The 16,186-nt window shown below is 41.7% G+C and overlaps 1 protein-coding gene across 4 annotated transcripts in view; it reads right to left on the bottom strand.

Annotated features, from left to right (window-relative positions):
- Nucleotides 1-16,186, bottom strand: part of utrn (utrophin) — a 144,843-nt gene that overhangs the window by 127,039 nt on the left and 1,618 nt on the right. For all 4 annotated transcript variants that reach the window (XM_035678305.1, XM_035678308.1, XM_035678307.1 and 1 more), the window contains exons 2-20: nt 13,642-13,872; nt 12,079-12,260; nt 11,085-11,235; nt 10,653-10,772; nt 10,261-10,362; nt 9,688-9,795; nt 9,368-9,547; nt 9,007-9,170; nt 8,771-8,894; nt 8,589-8,676; nt 7,579-7,823; nt 6,689-6,857; nt 5,266-5,393; nt 2,946-3,083; nt 2,744-2,857; nt 2,365-2,520; nt 2,033-2,203; nt 1,684-1,875; nt 778-912 (exon numbers count right to left, since the gene is read on the bottom strand). In XM_035678305.1, the coding sequence (XP_035534198.1) occupies nt 778-912; nt 1,684-1,875; nt 2,033-2,203; nt 2,365-2,520; nt 2,744-2,857; nt 2,946-3,083; nt 5,266-5,393; nt 6,689-6,857; nt 7,579-7,823; nt 8,589-8,676; nt 8,771-8,894; nt 9,007-9,170; nt 9,368-9,547; nt 9,688-9,795; nt 10,261-10,362; nt 10,653-10,772; nt 11,085-11,235; nt 12,079-12,260; nt 13,642-13,872 (2,898 nt within the window). The remainder of the gene's footprint in view (nt 1-777; nt 913-1,683; nt 1,876-2,032; nt 2,204-2,364; nt 2,521-2,743; nt 2,858-2,945; nt 3,084-5,265; nt 5,394-6,688; nt 6,858-7,578; nt 7,824-8,588; nt 8,677-8,770; nt 8,895-9,006; nt 9,171-9,367; nt 9,548-9,687; nt 9,796-10,260; nt 10,363-10,652; nt 10,773-11,084; nt 11,236-12,078; nt 12,261-13,641; nt 13,873-16,186) is intronic.

The raw sequence follows: 16,186 nt of genomic DNA, 5'->3' as shown, positions 1-16,186 counted from the left end.
GTCTACAGATATAGCAACAGAACAAGACAAAGCTGAAGAAATTTGGAAGACAAAGTCAAAGACAGCGAGGTTATTAAAAGAGTTAGAATATTTAATGGTCTGGTATATGAAATTTACTATTTTTCCTAGTTATCTGGTCTCAGACATTAATGGACACCTTTTATATGCGTCTACATGCTGTTCGAAAGCGTGTTGATTTGATTTTTTAAATTCTTCAAGTAGCAGCTTATCTCAAATAAAATGTAGGTAGAGAAATAAGTACAGAATTTCTGAACATATTAAAGAAGATTCAATGATATTTGTATGGTGTTAAATCATAAGTTATCTCAGGACACTTTTCATACAGAGCAGGTCTAGACAGTACTCCTGTTGACATGTGCCTGCAGCCGTGGAGAATGAATATGTGCATTTTCCAAACAGATGTTACAAAGATATCCCAGTCATTTAAATGTAGTAGCATTTTCTATGTATGTAGAGTATCCTGCTATATTTGGTACATAGCAGTGCCTTTTAATCACATATGGCATGGGTCAAATATTTGGCCTGATATGTAAATGAAAACTACTGGACAATGTAAAGAAAAGAATAAGTGAGAATACTCAGGAGAGAAAGAGGAGAAGAAAAACAGTCAAGTTTGATGACAGGTTAATTAAATGTGATTACAGTAGGTGTGTGTGTGTGTGTGTGTGGGTGTGTGTGCTGTGTGTGTGTGTGTGTGTGTGTGGGTGTGTGTGTGTGTGTGTCTAGGTGTATGTATGTGTGTGTTTGCATTTATACCTCCAGAGCTTCATTTACGGCCTCAGTGCTTTCTGGTAGGTTGTCAGTGGCTTGGACTTTCTCCCCCAGAGTGTTAAGCCAAGTCTGCTCCATGTCCAGGTACTGAAGCAACTCCATCCAACAGGACCAAACCTCCTGCAGAGCACGCCCCAGAAAACACAAAAACACCCAGTCAAAAACATTTAAAAACATTTACAGTTGTGCACAGCCAAAGAAACATAAATTACGTTACTATGAAGTGACAGCTCTATTAAGTATGCCCTCGCTTACAATCTTAAAAGGACAATATGAAAAAACACTTCACCGTGAGGCATTTTTACGAAAATAAAAAACCCTCAGTATGCTCAAATTAAACTTCAAAACTCCAAGGACAAAGAGGGGATGGTGACTAATGCACTACAGGCAAAGAGTATACATGAGCATAAGCACAACTCAGTGATGTGTCTGACCTTTACCCTGCAGAGTCTGGGGGATGATAATCAAAAACAGTGCCCCAAACTATGACTTTACACTCACAGATTAGCTCTAAAAACCAGGATCACCAGTGCCCTTCCAGCTTCTCCTGTTCTTCGCATGAAAATTAACAAAAAGGGAGCACACGAAATGACACATCTCATAAACCATCATGTCATTCCCATTACTGAACCATGGGAGCTGCAAGTTCACAGACAAATTGAGGCATTCATGCATTAAATTATGAATTATATTAATGTGAATGCGTTAAACATCAGAAAAAAGACTTCAACCTTAGACTTAAAGCTAACTTAAATCCACTATAATATATATTCATTTTACCCGAACCCAGTGCAATTAATTTGTCAACCAATAATTTCATTCACAAACAAACACAAAACTTCATCTTTTAACAGCCTGCATCACAGAAGGACTCATAACCACACACATTACCTCGAGAGTGTGACACTTGCTCTTGAAGCGGTCACAGAGCTTGTGGTAGTTGGCTAAAACCCCCTCCAGCTCTGAGGTCAACTCATGTCCACTGCCTCCACCAGGTGGCGATGTTCTGGACACCAGCAAGTTGATGCTGTCTTTCAGGATCTTTACCTTCACCTCCTTCTGTAGCACATCCTCTTTAGCCCTCTGGTACGATATGAGGAGAACAGAGAAAGAGAGTTAGACCCACACACACAAATAAAGCACACAGCAGTCAAACTCCCTTTGTTTATCAGAGAACCACCATATCTCCACAAAGTTCCCAAATGTTTGATTTTAAGTGTTCCTACGCCTCCACTCCCACCTTCATCTCCTCCAGTGACGCTTCCAGCTCCTCAGGACTCTTGTATTCAAAGTCCCTCATGAGAAACTCCTCATCGACCTGGGTCATCCACTCCTGCATCTCCGCCAAGTCCTTCCTCAGATTCACCTGCCTCTCCCGACTCTCTGCCACGCGCTCCTGATGGCTCAGCAGCTGGAGGGAGACATTTGACATCAGGTTTGGAAGTGAAACAAACAGTTATTTCGCTAAAATTTAGCTGTAAATATGTATGAGAATGAAGCCATATTTCTTCTCATACATGAATTGCAGGAAATAACAGCACACAGTTCAAACAGAGAAAAGTTTGACCTCACCTGTTTGCTGAGCGTGTCCCATCTGCCCTGGCACTCGTCCAATTTATCCTGCCCCCACTTGGTCAGTCCTGGTACGGTAGTCCCATGTATAGCGCTCACATTCTCTCCCATCTGTTTCAATGAACCTTCCACTGACTCCATCTCATTCACATACTCCTTGTTAGGAGACACAGAAATAAATAAAAATAAAGAACAATACTTTGCAGATATTAAAATCCAATTCAGGTCAAGTAAAAAATGCAAAGTAAATAAGTAGAGTAATAGTAAAATGACTGCAATCTTCAGTAAAAGTAACTTTTAAGTCATGATGTGTGCAATTTAGAAATCTGTTTTAAATAAAATAACAACCAATACTTTAATTTTTTAATTATCCTCCAACCTTGCACTGGTTAAGCTCTTCCTGTAGATTCTCCTTGTCACCCAACCCCGTGGCATCACGAGACAAAAGCTCCTGAACCGCGTCCAACCAACGTTCCACTTCCACCAAACGCACCTAACAACAGCATTAAAACCAATGTATCAAAAACAATCATTTACACTTATAAGCCTTCTATAGCACTAATGACAGCTGTTCTACCTACCTGATTGTCCTTCATGCTACCCAGGATGCACTGCAGTGTGGCCAGCTCCTCACGGGCCCTGGAGGAGAGTTGACTCCATCTTTGTAGTTCTGCAGGATCGGAGGCTTGCTGTGTTTGCTCAATCTCTAGACACAGGCCCTGAGGTGAACAAGAGTTCAGGCTTAAAATGACAGTTGTGTGTACACGTAAGGGGCAGCCATGGAAACTCTTCCCATGGCTGCCTATTATGTGTACATGCCATTTTAAGCCAAAAGGAATTTTTTCCATGAGAAAATTACGCCGTAACATTAACAATAACAATGTTTAACAGTGAGTCGTCCACTTGGTGAGAAGAAGATAAAGTGGTCCTCAACCTCGAACTAAGGCTTTATTAAGGAAAAAGGTTATGTTAACATTTGTGGCTGTCAGGTCCATTTAAAAAAAAAAAGAAAGATTCTGAAAGTTAATTGAACCCTATGAACCCCTTCAAAAGTATGTTCATGATAACAGCAACATTTAATATCTGAATACAAATACACTGTGGACTTTTTTGTAAACAAAAACAGCTTACACCATTATATTCAGATTCAGATTCATGATCTTGAACGATGGATTTTGGCAGACATGAGGTCTCCATGTTTGTTCAGGAAGTTCCACGTTATTATGAGCCAAGTGAAATATACTGAAGCTTTCCACAAAAAACTGTTTCCCCAATTGTAATTACAACTTGTGACATGTGAAAAACTAAAATGAATGCAGCATAAAAAATGTGTCTGTTTTGCCACTGTCAATCAGTGAAATAGAGTGGAACTGACTGGCTCCTCATGGCAGCACAGCACTCATAGTGGCCAAAATCTCCACGAGATACCATTAATTATGTAATTTAAAAAATCCCCATGCATAATGTACATAATGTGCAGGGGTCTGACAACAATGTAGCAAGTAAAAGTGTTTGTACAGGGGAAACAATGTGTTTTTATAACCCTGCAATCACAATAACCTCATTGAAGACAAGTTACACACTGGTGATTAAAGTGCTACCTACATTTTTATGATTAATTATTTTATTCATTATTAATCATGCATAAAGAATTCACATTTGTCACTAATGAATCCATTTAAACATGAAGAGACAATACTGAGCCAATCAAATGACAATCACATTCTATCATTAGGCTAATTGCTAGTCGGACTCAGATATGCTGTCATGGGATTGTATGTGGTGGTTGTCAGGCTGACTGACTGGTTGAGCAGCTCCACACGGAGCTGTTTGGAGCTCCATGCTGCATGCACGGGCACGCTGCCCAGAATGTGCCATGTCCCCGCCCCCCTCCCCGGCACCATGCCCTATCTGACACGATAACAAGGGCTCGGACATTCCACCGAAGGATGGAGGAGGAGAGCAACACACACAGTAACACACACAAAACACATATATCACAATACTACATACCAAAACACACACACACACACACACTTCACACAGAGGTTTGATACAGTGAAGAGGGAAGTAACTGGCTGATAAAGGGGCCTATTGTGTGCTGAAAAAAGAAAAACTGACAGCAGACAGAGATTAACACTCTGATATACATACAAGCACATAGACATAGACACAAACAAAGCGACTGTTGAGAATGAAATCCATTTAGCTTAGAGGTCAGAGGGCCTCTGTGTTATCAGCCACAGGCTCCAGATAAACCAACAACCATTCAAAATAACTAATATTTTATTTTTTTTATCCAAGATCTGAGTATGTAAAATGGGAGGGGTGGCCCTTATTTGATAGGAGGGCTCAGGATGGACAGGAAAATGGGAGAGAGAAAGGGGATGGCATGCAGCAAAGGGCCACAGGTTGAACACATTCAGCCTTGGTTCCTGGGGCACCAGCTCTACCAGGTGAGCTTTCAGGGTGTCATTTATTTTAAAATCATTGCTAGTTAAATAACCAGGAATGATTTATAGGGAGGTCCAGGCCAACCGATACAGGAAATAACAATAAGTTGCAGACTAACAACACAACACTAAATATGTAATACATTTTCCAATAAAAAATACAAGTTAATCTTTGTTGGTGGCAATTTGTATTCTGAAGGTCAAATAAAACTGGTTGAGTGATAATAATTCAAAACCATAAAATTAATATGATTATTCTGATAGTATTAAACTTCAATAATAAGACTTTGTGATTATACTTTCTTATACTAGTTTATGTGTTATGTGTTTGGTTGGTCTGGTAGGTGTTATGATATGTGTACTTCACAGATTTAAATGATGGTGGAAAGTTGACTTTGGTTTTCAAAGAGAGCCATGTGTTCATTTATCAAGATGATGCACCACTCACCTGTGCCCGCTCTACTGCCCCCTCAGCAGAAGGGATGTCAAATATTCCTTCTCTCAGAGTGGCCAGCCTGGCCTCTAGACCCTCCACGGGGCTCGGTAGCATCTGGTTAGCCACAAGACTGGTCAAAGCTGGAGTAAGACAAGGAGTAAGGGGAGATGTGTGAATAATAAACAATAATAAAAGAAAAAAACTGCATATTTAATTAAGGAATCAAAACTTTTGCATCAGGACTTAAGGATTATGTTTTCGACCACAAGGGGGCAGTGAGCTGGTTTGGGATTTCCCCATCTGTGTATGTGTGTGTTCTCCATGCTGCAAGAAAATCCCAGATGTTTGACAGCGTGTTTCTTGAAGTATGTTTAGTTGTGCTCCTCTAACTGACACATACATGTATCATACATGTCAATCATGCCACAATAATGGTAAAAACACACTATAAAATGACTAACCTGCGATCTCCCCCTATTGCAAAGGTGATTAGCTGAATAATTAAAGTTACCTAGTGCCCATTAGCGACTGCTTCAAACTTATTTGAAATGAAAGCTTCAGTTTCTTCTGTTCTTCTTCTTCTCCTCGACCGTCTCTCTTCTTCTCTCCTTGTCTGTCAGCGTTTTAATTACCAGGTGATTTAATGCATATATAAACCTGGCTATGTTTATATACACAAAGAGCAGAGATAGAGCGTAACTGGGGGGGGGGGGGGGGGAGCGCGGGATTTTGGTGTAGAGAGAGGCCCCAGCGAGAGGCAAACTGCCCTCAAGCAGAAACAAAATGGTTTTCCTTGGCTCTCATCCAAATCCTCACAGTCATAAAATCCCAAGAAGACAGACAGACGCACACATATACACACACACACCTATGGTCAGGAGCGGAGAAGAAGTCTCCCTTTACAGACTCGTTTTTTGGCCAAGGGGAGCGCACGTAAATTCCAGAGGTAAAACAGTGACTGATTTTCAGGACTGCTCCAGGTCCAAGTCACGTCCTCAGGTAGGGATGGAGCTTGCACAGAGGTATGATCTTACTCTCAATCGCTCACGTATACACTCACACATCTGTGAACTTTTGGAGGCCATATAAGGGCATGATCTATTACTTGCGGCTGGCCAAGGATTCAAATAAAAACTGATGTCAATTTACACAACCCCTGTGGGACTGAGCTCCGCTGATCTTAGCTATCACTCTTTCAGTCTATAAACCTGAAAGCTTTGAGCCAAGAGCAGCGAGGGAGAAATGGGTCTTTGTTTTAAGGAAGGCTTAAATCTCTTGTCCTGCAGCTCTCTGAAATAAGAGGATGCCTTAAGGCTGTCAGGTCCCTTGAAAAGCATATGGTACTGTTAATACCAAAGAGTCTGCTCCAAGTTTTGAAACAGGTTCCCTCTGCACTAATTTAACAAATTATTCTGATATAGTTCAGCAAACGTACCTTGGTTGACCTCCTGCTGTCGGCTCTGTAGCTGCTGCAGTGTGGAGGCGTGATGTGCCGACACCACCACTATGTTGTCTTTCAGAGAGGGTACGGCTCCCAGTGACCCCACCTCTGCAGAAAGCTGCTCCAAACGTGGACTCAAGGCAGTGACCTGGACAAGTCGGGCCTGAAGAACGCAAGAGGAAGACAACTGTTCACTCATTTGTATGAAAAAAGGAGTTACTTTTAATCCACATGGAGAATTGTTCAAGGATAGTTTAACAGAGAAAATTGTTGCTGTTTGCGTACATCCACACAAAAACAACACTTGACACAACAGAAAGTTATAGCTTCTATAATTAGTGGTTTTCTTGAACATCACACTGACAACACCTATTTTATCAGGATGCAGGATGATGAGACAAGATGGAAAGCGTGTGTTTCAGCAGTTTATTTTGCTTGTATTTTATTCAATCACTGTCATCTAAAAGCTTTTATCATTTTCTTCTGTATAAAAATTAGGGAAACCTGCAACAACACACTGCAACAATAAGTTAGTCTGGAGAGAAATTCACAGGTTCCTGGATGGAGACGTGCTTTACACTGACAGGTTTACCCTCCCTGCTCAAAGTGAATTAGTCTCAAATTCTTAACTCCACACTTCAGGAAACACCAGGGAGGGTTTTACTCTGTACACCTTTCACTGAGTTTACAAGAATCTGAGGCACCTCATAACTTCTTTTCTATTTACTGTTCTCCTATTTTGCCCTCGTGGTTGTTTTGATCTATGACTGTCTTTTAAAGCGTTTCCGCTCTGCTGTGAAAACTGAAAAAATTATAAAATAAGCTGAATTTTAGTGGGTGAAATTCAGATCAGGGTTAATGTGGAGGGAGACGATGACTCTTACCTGACATCCTCCACTCAGGTTTCCGAGCTCGGCCTCGTTGCACTTTTCTACAGCCGAGGTCGAGTCCAGCCACCGGTCCTGTTCCTCCAAGGCTTGGTCCAGGTCTGCAAGGTCTGCAGACACCGCTCTGACCCGGCTCCGAGTGTGAACTCGCTCACTGGCTGCCTGCAGCTCCCTCGCACAAACATCCCACTCGGTTTGGATCAGGTCTATGTCTGCCCTCACCGAGTCCACACACACTCCCTCTACAGAGAGAAACACAGGAGCCAACAGATATACAGGCTCAGATCAAATGCACTCAACGAATGAATAAGTAGACTTTAAATAGATTTTTACATAATTTAGTCTGAATGTGTAACAGCCTATGTGGGAGTTTTTGGCTGGAGAAAGACTCTAGCGAGAGTCAGAGCACTAGGTGGATATAAAATTGTAAAAGAGGCCTTACAGATGAGAGAACAGCGAATATGAAGGAATAAAACAAGTTGAGTTCAATGGAAAGTTTGGTGTTTAACAAATCTACTCCAACTTAGCAGTGCTGCTCCACTACCCCTCAGTGCCTACAGAAAAGTGTAAACACATAAAAATCCTGAGTGCCTCTTCATTTCATTGAGCAGTTATATGAAGTCAGCGACCCTGCAGGCTGACAGACTTTTACCACTCTGTCCACAAACACACACACACACACACACACACACACACATTCCGATTACTGGCATCTAAAACCGAATGACAATAAAAAAAATTTAGGCTTGTAAATACCCAGAAAATACCAAGCAGCTGTGGAAAAGTAGTAAAATCTTACGAGATGAACTAAATTTAACAGGGAAATGGAAGATTTCTGTGTGAGCCAGTAGTCGTGAGCCTCTGAGGAACGGTAAATATGAAGCAGTATCTTAGCACACTTTTTGACCAAACTTGGATGGATTTGTTTAAAATAATGACTTTTTTGTGTTTAATATTGTACCATTTAAGTGTTAATGAGAAAGGACAATCTCCTCTCTCCTTCATACCTCTCTCCAACTGGTCCATCAAGCCCCGTCCCTCCTGGATAACTTGACCAACTGTGGCTTCCTTTGCCTTGAGATCCAACTCCAAATCCTACAGTGATTGGTCAACACATATTCAAGGTGTGCTTTTCAAAACATATGCTCTATCTATTTGAAATTCTATGCCGTGTCCTCTGCAGGTTTACCTTTAGTTTGTCCTGCAAGTGTGGTGTGTCAGTTGTGCTCTCAGGGTGTGTGGACGCCAGTGTCTGAGTGGACGTCTTCCATGTTTTAATCCAGCTCAGAAGGTCAGAAAGCTTATTTTCAAACCTGCAGAACACAGAACACAGCGTGTGCATTGGTGTGTGTTTGCCTGTCTTTTTATTCTTACACTTTTCTGGCATGAACGGTACGTAGTCTGTCCATGTGTCCCAGTTCTTACATTCGTCTGACTTCTGCATCTGTCTCCACCAGTCGTTTCTTAGGGGGAGCAGGTGGGGCCAACTCCTGGTCAGTGATCGATGAAGCCGCAGTTACAGTGACTGTATCCACAACAACTTGCTCTTCCATCTGAGTCATCCCAGCATCCGTCACAGCTTCCATTACCTTGGCAGCGAGTTAGAGCATAAGTGAGGATGGGACAGAAATCAACCACACACAACCAAATAAAGTCATAGTATCCTTGTATCTCTGTCAGCTTAGGTGTGCTAGTCACTGTGGCATTTGTCAAGCACAGTAAGAAGGAAGACGAAAGCCTTTCTAAGTGAAGTTACATTACAAAAAGACTGGGTGAAAACACACACCTGAAAGGAGTAGTCCTCCAGCTTCTGCACCAGGTTGTCCCATCTATGTGCCAGCTCCTCTGTGTCTGCCTCAATCTTGGCTCCGGCCTCAGGGCTCCGCAGTAGCGATATCACATCCTGTCCTGCATCAGACAGCTGGTCGAGAGTCCTCCTCTTCTTTTCCATGTCTTCCTTTAAAATCTACAGGTTGAACAACAAAAAATCCAAGGCTTCACTCAACATTCAAACCTTATTGAAAAAGGTTCACAAATTAAAGGTATTTAGTTGTAAGTATCTTGTGTGGCAGCATGTCAACTACAAACACTTAGCAGACTACTTACTGCTAATCGGCGCACATTAGTATTCATTTCACTTGGGTCCTTGAAGTTGCTGGTCTGTACTTCACTCAAGGCCTCCTCTTTCTCTGCCAACCACGCTCTAAACAAACTCTGCAGAAGAGGTGGGAAAATAACCTTAACTTAAATTACTTAGCAAACATTACATGTCCGGGAGCATAGTTAACATTTTAAGTTTTAAATTCAGCAACCAGGTCAATACCTAAATTCAAAACTAGAATTTCAAACCACATTTCCAACACAAACAACAGTGTGTTCAGGGTTATATAACAATTGCAGGATGAAGAATATTAAGTTTCTATGTAAAACTAAAAGATGTCTTTGTGCACTGAAAGGACTTGAGTTAGCTTCAGTGGCATTCCCTTGCAAAAACTGAGCTGTTTTGAAGATTTAAATGAATGAGGAATAATTGTGAGGCTTTTCTGTGCATTTTAATATAGCTTAATGGGTGTGTCTATTATAATTCATTATTTAATTAGAATGAGGGATGGAAGACAGTGTGAATGTATGTGCCTGTGCACGTTTATGTGGAGAGGGAGAACATGCTAAATGTCCTACCTGGTCTGACTGAAGCTGTTGCCACACCATGAAGACCTCCTGCAGCTTGTGCCACCTCTCCTCTGTCCAGCGACACACAGCCGCCCAGCGCTCACCCAAAGACTTGAATGCAGGATAAAGTCAAACATTAATACAAACATGAATGTTCTTCAGAAACACAATCTAAGGCAAACTGCCAGCTTTTGTGGATTAAGTTCTAAAATCAATAAGCTGAGTACATACTTTATGTATTAACACCTACATATACATGATGTAGCAGTAGGTATTATTCCTAAATAGCTTTTAAAGGCAGACATATTGCATTGCATCTAATGGAGGGAGACTCTTCTCCTTGTGCTGTCAAAGGATATTAACAAAACAAATTCACACAGACTATCAGGCTGACAGCTTACTTGTAGTTGCTCCTCCAGGGCAGCGGTGGCACTCTCACCGCTGTTCTCATCTACCACGACCACCATGTGTGTTAGAGAGTTGACCTTCACCTGCTCCGCCTCCAGGTCGTTCTGAAGCTCCTGGGTTGAAACGCAAACAGTGAATTCAGCACGGTCACATATTACCCATTAACAGAGCTGGCAGAGGAGCTACTCAGCTTTATGGTAACACCAGGGGGGCAGAATAGACAGTGCAGGATCAAACATGTGACAACACACGGTCACAAGACTTGTCTGTTTTAGGTCAAGTGCAGCGCAGTGAGAGTGTGACAGTCACTTTAATTCATACAAATATGTTCTATCACATCAATTTGGATAAACTTGAGAAACATTCAGTTTTTATTTTCATAATTGACCTGCTCTTCATTGACTAGATTCAGAAACTGTATTTACTTTGTGTTGCTCTATCTGTTCTTTGTAGAGCTCCAGGTCTTTAGCTGTTGTTTCTGTCTCTATCTTTCTGATTCGTTCCTCCGTCTGTGTCAGCCAATCAGAAAGCTGCTGTAACTGCTGCTGCTGTAGATCCATCAGGACTTCATGGAGCCTGCAGAGGAAGAGGGAGAAAGTAACGACAGGGAAACAGCATGTAGAGGTAGACAGGAAATGAAAGCTATTAGTTTAATAAACTTTAAGGCTTGTTCAGCTGGTCATTTAGCTGCCTCACAGTAGCACAAACACTAGAATGAGTGACAATGTTGTGATTAGACGGATGGACAATGACTCATGGGACACATATACTATTAAATACTTTAAAATCATGGTCAACAAATGCTCTAGTGGACATCATGAATACGATTTATGAACAACTGTGTGTGTGTGTGCGCGCGCCTGTATCTAAAGTATCATAAACCTTGGTAACACAGATTGAGCCTCAGACTTGTTAGACCTTGGAGCGCTCAAGGCTTATCAGGTGTCACCTTCACACAGCTTGCAGCCTTGTACATTCTTCACAGGAAAAACTCATAAAGATGTGAGGTCAACAGTGACACAGAGAAATGACCTCCACTGTGCAATTTGTGGCTCATGATGTGATGGCAATGCACACTACACCGGATAAAATATATTATATGTTTGAGTTTAAAGCCTTATTTTCTTTTTTTATTAAATCTGCATTTCACTAGTTTCTTGCACAAATAAACTAAAATAATCTGATATTTGTCATTTGCAGATAAACAACTGCAAAATGTATTGCAATACCTCTACAAGAGCAGGTGTATGGCTAAAACTGATGGATTTTTATGTATTGTGCTGTTTTATGTCCTGTGGTTTTTTTTTTCCTACCTGCCCAGGGACCACAGATGCAAATTAGCTGTTAGATAGCTCTCATGCAATTACTTTTAACTGTGTGCTGTCCCTGCAAAAATAAAAAATATGTATGTGCGTCTACCTGGCCTGGCGGTCCATGCTGGCTACTCGGAGGCTTTCCCAGCGGGAGTTGAGGAGGCTCATCTGCTCGCGGATTTCATCTTCTTCCTCCTCTGTCAGGTTGCCCTGGGCAATCAGTTGGTTACCTGCTTGGAGCACATTACCCACACTGCTCTGGTGCGCTGTGAGCTCCATCATAAAGGCCTGTTGGGGGAGGACGGGTAAACAGTTATTATAAAAACTTTACTGCAAATCTCTGAATCTGAAACAGTTTGAAATGTTGGTCTTACAGACAATCTATGTGCTAGAGACAAAACAGCCCTGGGATAAATTATGGGATGACAAACTTAAAGAAAAATACCCCCTATCTCTACATATATTATGTTAAATTAAGGGAGTCGGTATATAACTACATAACCTTAAAATTATCCAGATTCAGTTTAACATGGAGGCCAACATTGCTTATATAATCAACAGGCTCCGTGCTGGCACTTGGCACCCACATACTGACATCTGGATATGTTTCTCTCCCCACCTTTAAACTTCACTTGGTATAACACTTAATAACGCCCTGCAGAAGCAATGGGCATCACCTTTGCAACCTTGTATTTGCGAGTGTTGCTGTAGCAACAGTCAGACAAGCTTGTGAGCACAAACTGCAGGGCAGACTCTGTCAAGTAGCCAACTGAGGCCAATTGCTAAACAAAAGAGGAAGGAGAAAATGCTTCAAGGAGAAATACAAGAGCAGCTTTGAGGGAGTTTGGTTGCTCCTCAAAGGGACTGCTTTTTGCTGGTTCTTGTAGGGAGCAATATGAAGACCAATGAATTGAGTTATTGTCTATTTTCCGTGAGCTCTCTGGATGAGTAAGCATTTTTGTCTGCACCTCTGAGCACATTGTTTTTGATTAGGCTTTGCTGGAGAAGCTGGAGTAAGTATGTGAACAACAAGGCTGAAACAAACTGGATTGATTTTTTTAGACCTCCTGAAAAGCCTGGCTGTTAAAGAGGCTTTGGGTCTTGTTGCTCTCAGTCTCACTACCAGCTTTCTGCTTTGACCTGGATTCCAGACATTAGACTTTACAAATATTCACATTACAGCCAAGGGAATCCTGCCAAAGCCCCTTTACACACATGCACAGACACAAACCCTGCAACTACACCTTCTCAAGCAAGAAAGTAAGCTCTGGGCCAGGGCAGCATGGGGTGCTGTGCACCTCTGTTCTCAGCAGAATTCCTGGCATTCTCAACATGTACGGAGCATGTACTGTTGGTTGTGGGAGGCCTCTATCTCTGGGACACAATCTTCAGTCTCAACAATGGTGTGACAGTTCGTAGACAAAAAACTGGTGCGGCAGTCAGACAGATAACATACCGTATTGGTAAGGGCTTCACAATTAATCGAAATCATAACATGGCCAAGTGCAATATCCAAATCACAGTAGCTTTGATAAAAGGTGACAATGGACTTTATAAAGATACATTAACATAAAGAAATAAATAACACAGTTGTTTGCACCCTTGTCTACATGTGTACGCATGTTTCCATCTCTGCAAGCTTTAGGCCAACCTGCAGGTCTCCTCCTACCTCGTGTGTGTGAAACTGTTCTTTGACTTCCTCCACATCGTTCGACACCTCGTCCTGAATCTGTAGGGCATCCTCGGCTGACAGTAGCCAGGTCAGTACCTCCTCCAGCGTCGTCTGGTAGCTGTCCAGGTCTACTTCCAGCAGGCTGCCTTCCATCTCCCCCTCTGTCTCTGTCAGGGTGCTGGGGGTCTCCGGCTGGGGGCTGCGGCCTGCCTCCTCCATCTGCACATTCTGAGAAACATGAGGCAAGGGATAATGGTACAGGTTGACCAAATTACAGACAATATGTTTACATAGGGGTTATCATTACTGTATTAAAAGTGAAATATGATTTAAAGTACGTAATGTGCTAGGACTAGCACTGACAGATAGCATGGAACAGGAGTAATGTAGTGATTTATATTATGCCATTATACAAGGTCAAGTCTACAGTCTTTAAACTGGAAAGAAATCAAGAACGATTTTTACTTCCCACATATGTCACATTCACATGGCCACATTAAAACTCAAACATAAAACAAAAAATTGAAAGCTTTCAGATCAACGATGTCTATAAAACACAGCCATGCCCAAAAGCCTCCATTTGTCCTTTCCTCTCATTTTCATGTGTGCACATCAGTTGGTGAGTTTTAAAATAGAACCAGACATCTAGGAGAGGCCTGTGCTGCTCTGGAGCATGCAGAGTGACCTGCCATGCTCAGTTAAGAAAAAAGCAAAACAACTGCAGGCCTATTATGGGATGCTGGGAGGTGCCCCTGGCACGCTGGGCAGGTCAATCCTCATTCTAGGAATAGCAGTAAGTTTGAGACACAGTGGTAATCCTGGGTAAAGTTGGGTGTGCAGTCAGAGATGGATGAGTGCAGCCTTAAAAGAAGAAACAGCTTGAAAACTGCTTTAAGGACACAGACTTTAAATTTAAAATTAACGCTTTAGATGTGAGCAGAAAGATAACTTTGCTGTGTAATGACAGTAGTCTTGGCAGTGTGGTATCCTTCAACAATTTCTCAGAATAATTCCTAAATCAACACCATAAAAGAGGCAGCTGAATTATATTTCAAACACAATCTCAATTATAAATTCCTTTAAATACAGGGTTCTTAAACACTACGTAAACATGTGATGCCCTTTGTAGACAACAGCATTAACTTATTATTAGATTAACTATTCCAGGTTTTTATTTTTCTGAAAGAAATGTAGGAAAAAGCTTGACAGAGCTCAACAAATGTGCCTGGAGCTGAAATGAATAGGAGATAAAATCTTTGCAGCCGCAACCGTGCCAAGTCAAAGATGACAGAAATGCTAATGGGTGTGTTGGGTCTGGTACAGTAACAAGTCCAATGGACCTTTGTTTTCCAGGCTGAAATTACACAGCAGTAATGTCTGTGTAGCAAACTCAGGAAAAGGTCACCTGCTGAAAATATTCAGTGACCTTTTGGATATTTTGTGAATAAGTAATAAAAATACTGTAAGCCCTTATGTTGGACCAGTATAGGCTGGCAGAGACAAAGCAACAGAGACAAAAGGAGATGGGAGAGAGAAAGGGAGAGAGTGAGAGAGAAAACTGCAGCCTTGGTCTATTTATTGACTTGAATGGCTGTAAAATAGCTGTGGTCTGGCTCAACAGAACACTTTATTATCACCAGATGATTTGCTCAACTCAATCCCTGCATTCATCACTTTTGAAGTTGTGAATCTGGAGCATGTAATGCATCATCATGCATACATCAGTGGCCTTATCATCAGTGATATTCCAACTTTAAAGATGGTTATGTGATGAAATTGAGTTTCATCTCAAGATGAAGTACTAGTCAATATCTAAAACAATCATTATCTGAAATCAGGGTTAAGAACGCCACAGCAATATCATGAACCAATATTATGAATCTATAACTAAGAGGAGAGTCATCAAAAACAAAGAGCCTTTATTTTTCCTCCACTCAGTCTCACTACCAGCAGCATTACGCATCACTTCCTATGAGGAGGAGAAATGTGCCAGGAAAGTAAACCCCTTGTTGGACCAATCAGAGCACTATTTAAAAAGACTTTTCCAGCAGTCGTTCCAGGACGTGTGAAGTATGTGCCCATGGGCAATAAAACCTTAAGAGGCGGTTTTGGGATTTTCTGACTTCTGACTGAAATGAACTCCCCCAGTGATGTATGTGATCGAAAGCAAAGAGCACAGTGGGCTGGAAGGGACTGAGCAAATTTCATTTTGAGGGGGCGCTGCAGCTTGGCCTGTGGTAGTTACTATAATATATATGTTCAGAGAAAGAAGGAGATCTCGAGTCAGTGAAAAGGCAGGGGAGTCCAACTGAATCGAGTTAGTCAAATAAGACACCCTGAAATGCTCACAGATGTTAAACATTGAGCCGTGTCGGTATATGCATGACAGCCACCTGCCCACCAGCACACAGACATCTTTAATGCTCGGATAACTTTCCCTGTCCACTCTCTGCATTCCCACAAAATTATTCCCTAATTTCCTTCCCTTCCTTTACAGCTCTGTGTTTCCAGCAGCACGCAGCACAGTCTGTTGGCTAATGTC

The sequence above is a fragment of the Morone saxatilis genome, unplaced genomic scaffold (assembly GCF_004916995.1).
Source record: "Morone saxatilis isolate NCDOM2014 unplaced genomic scaffold, NCSU_SB_2.0 Contig7, whole genome shotgun sequence".
NCBI classification, from domain to species: domain Eukaryota; kingdom Metazoa; phylum Chordata; class Actinopteri; family Moronidae; genus Morone; species Morone saxatilis.
Note: the sequence above shows the minus strand (reverse complement) of the source record. Positions and strands in the feature narration are given on the sequence as shown.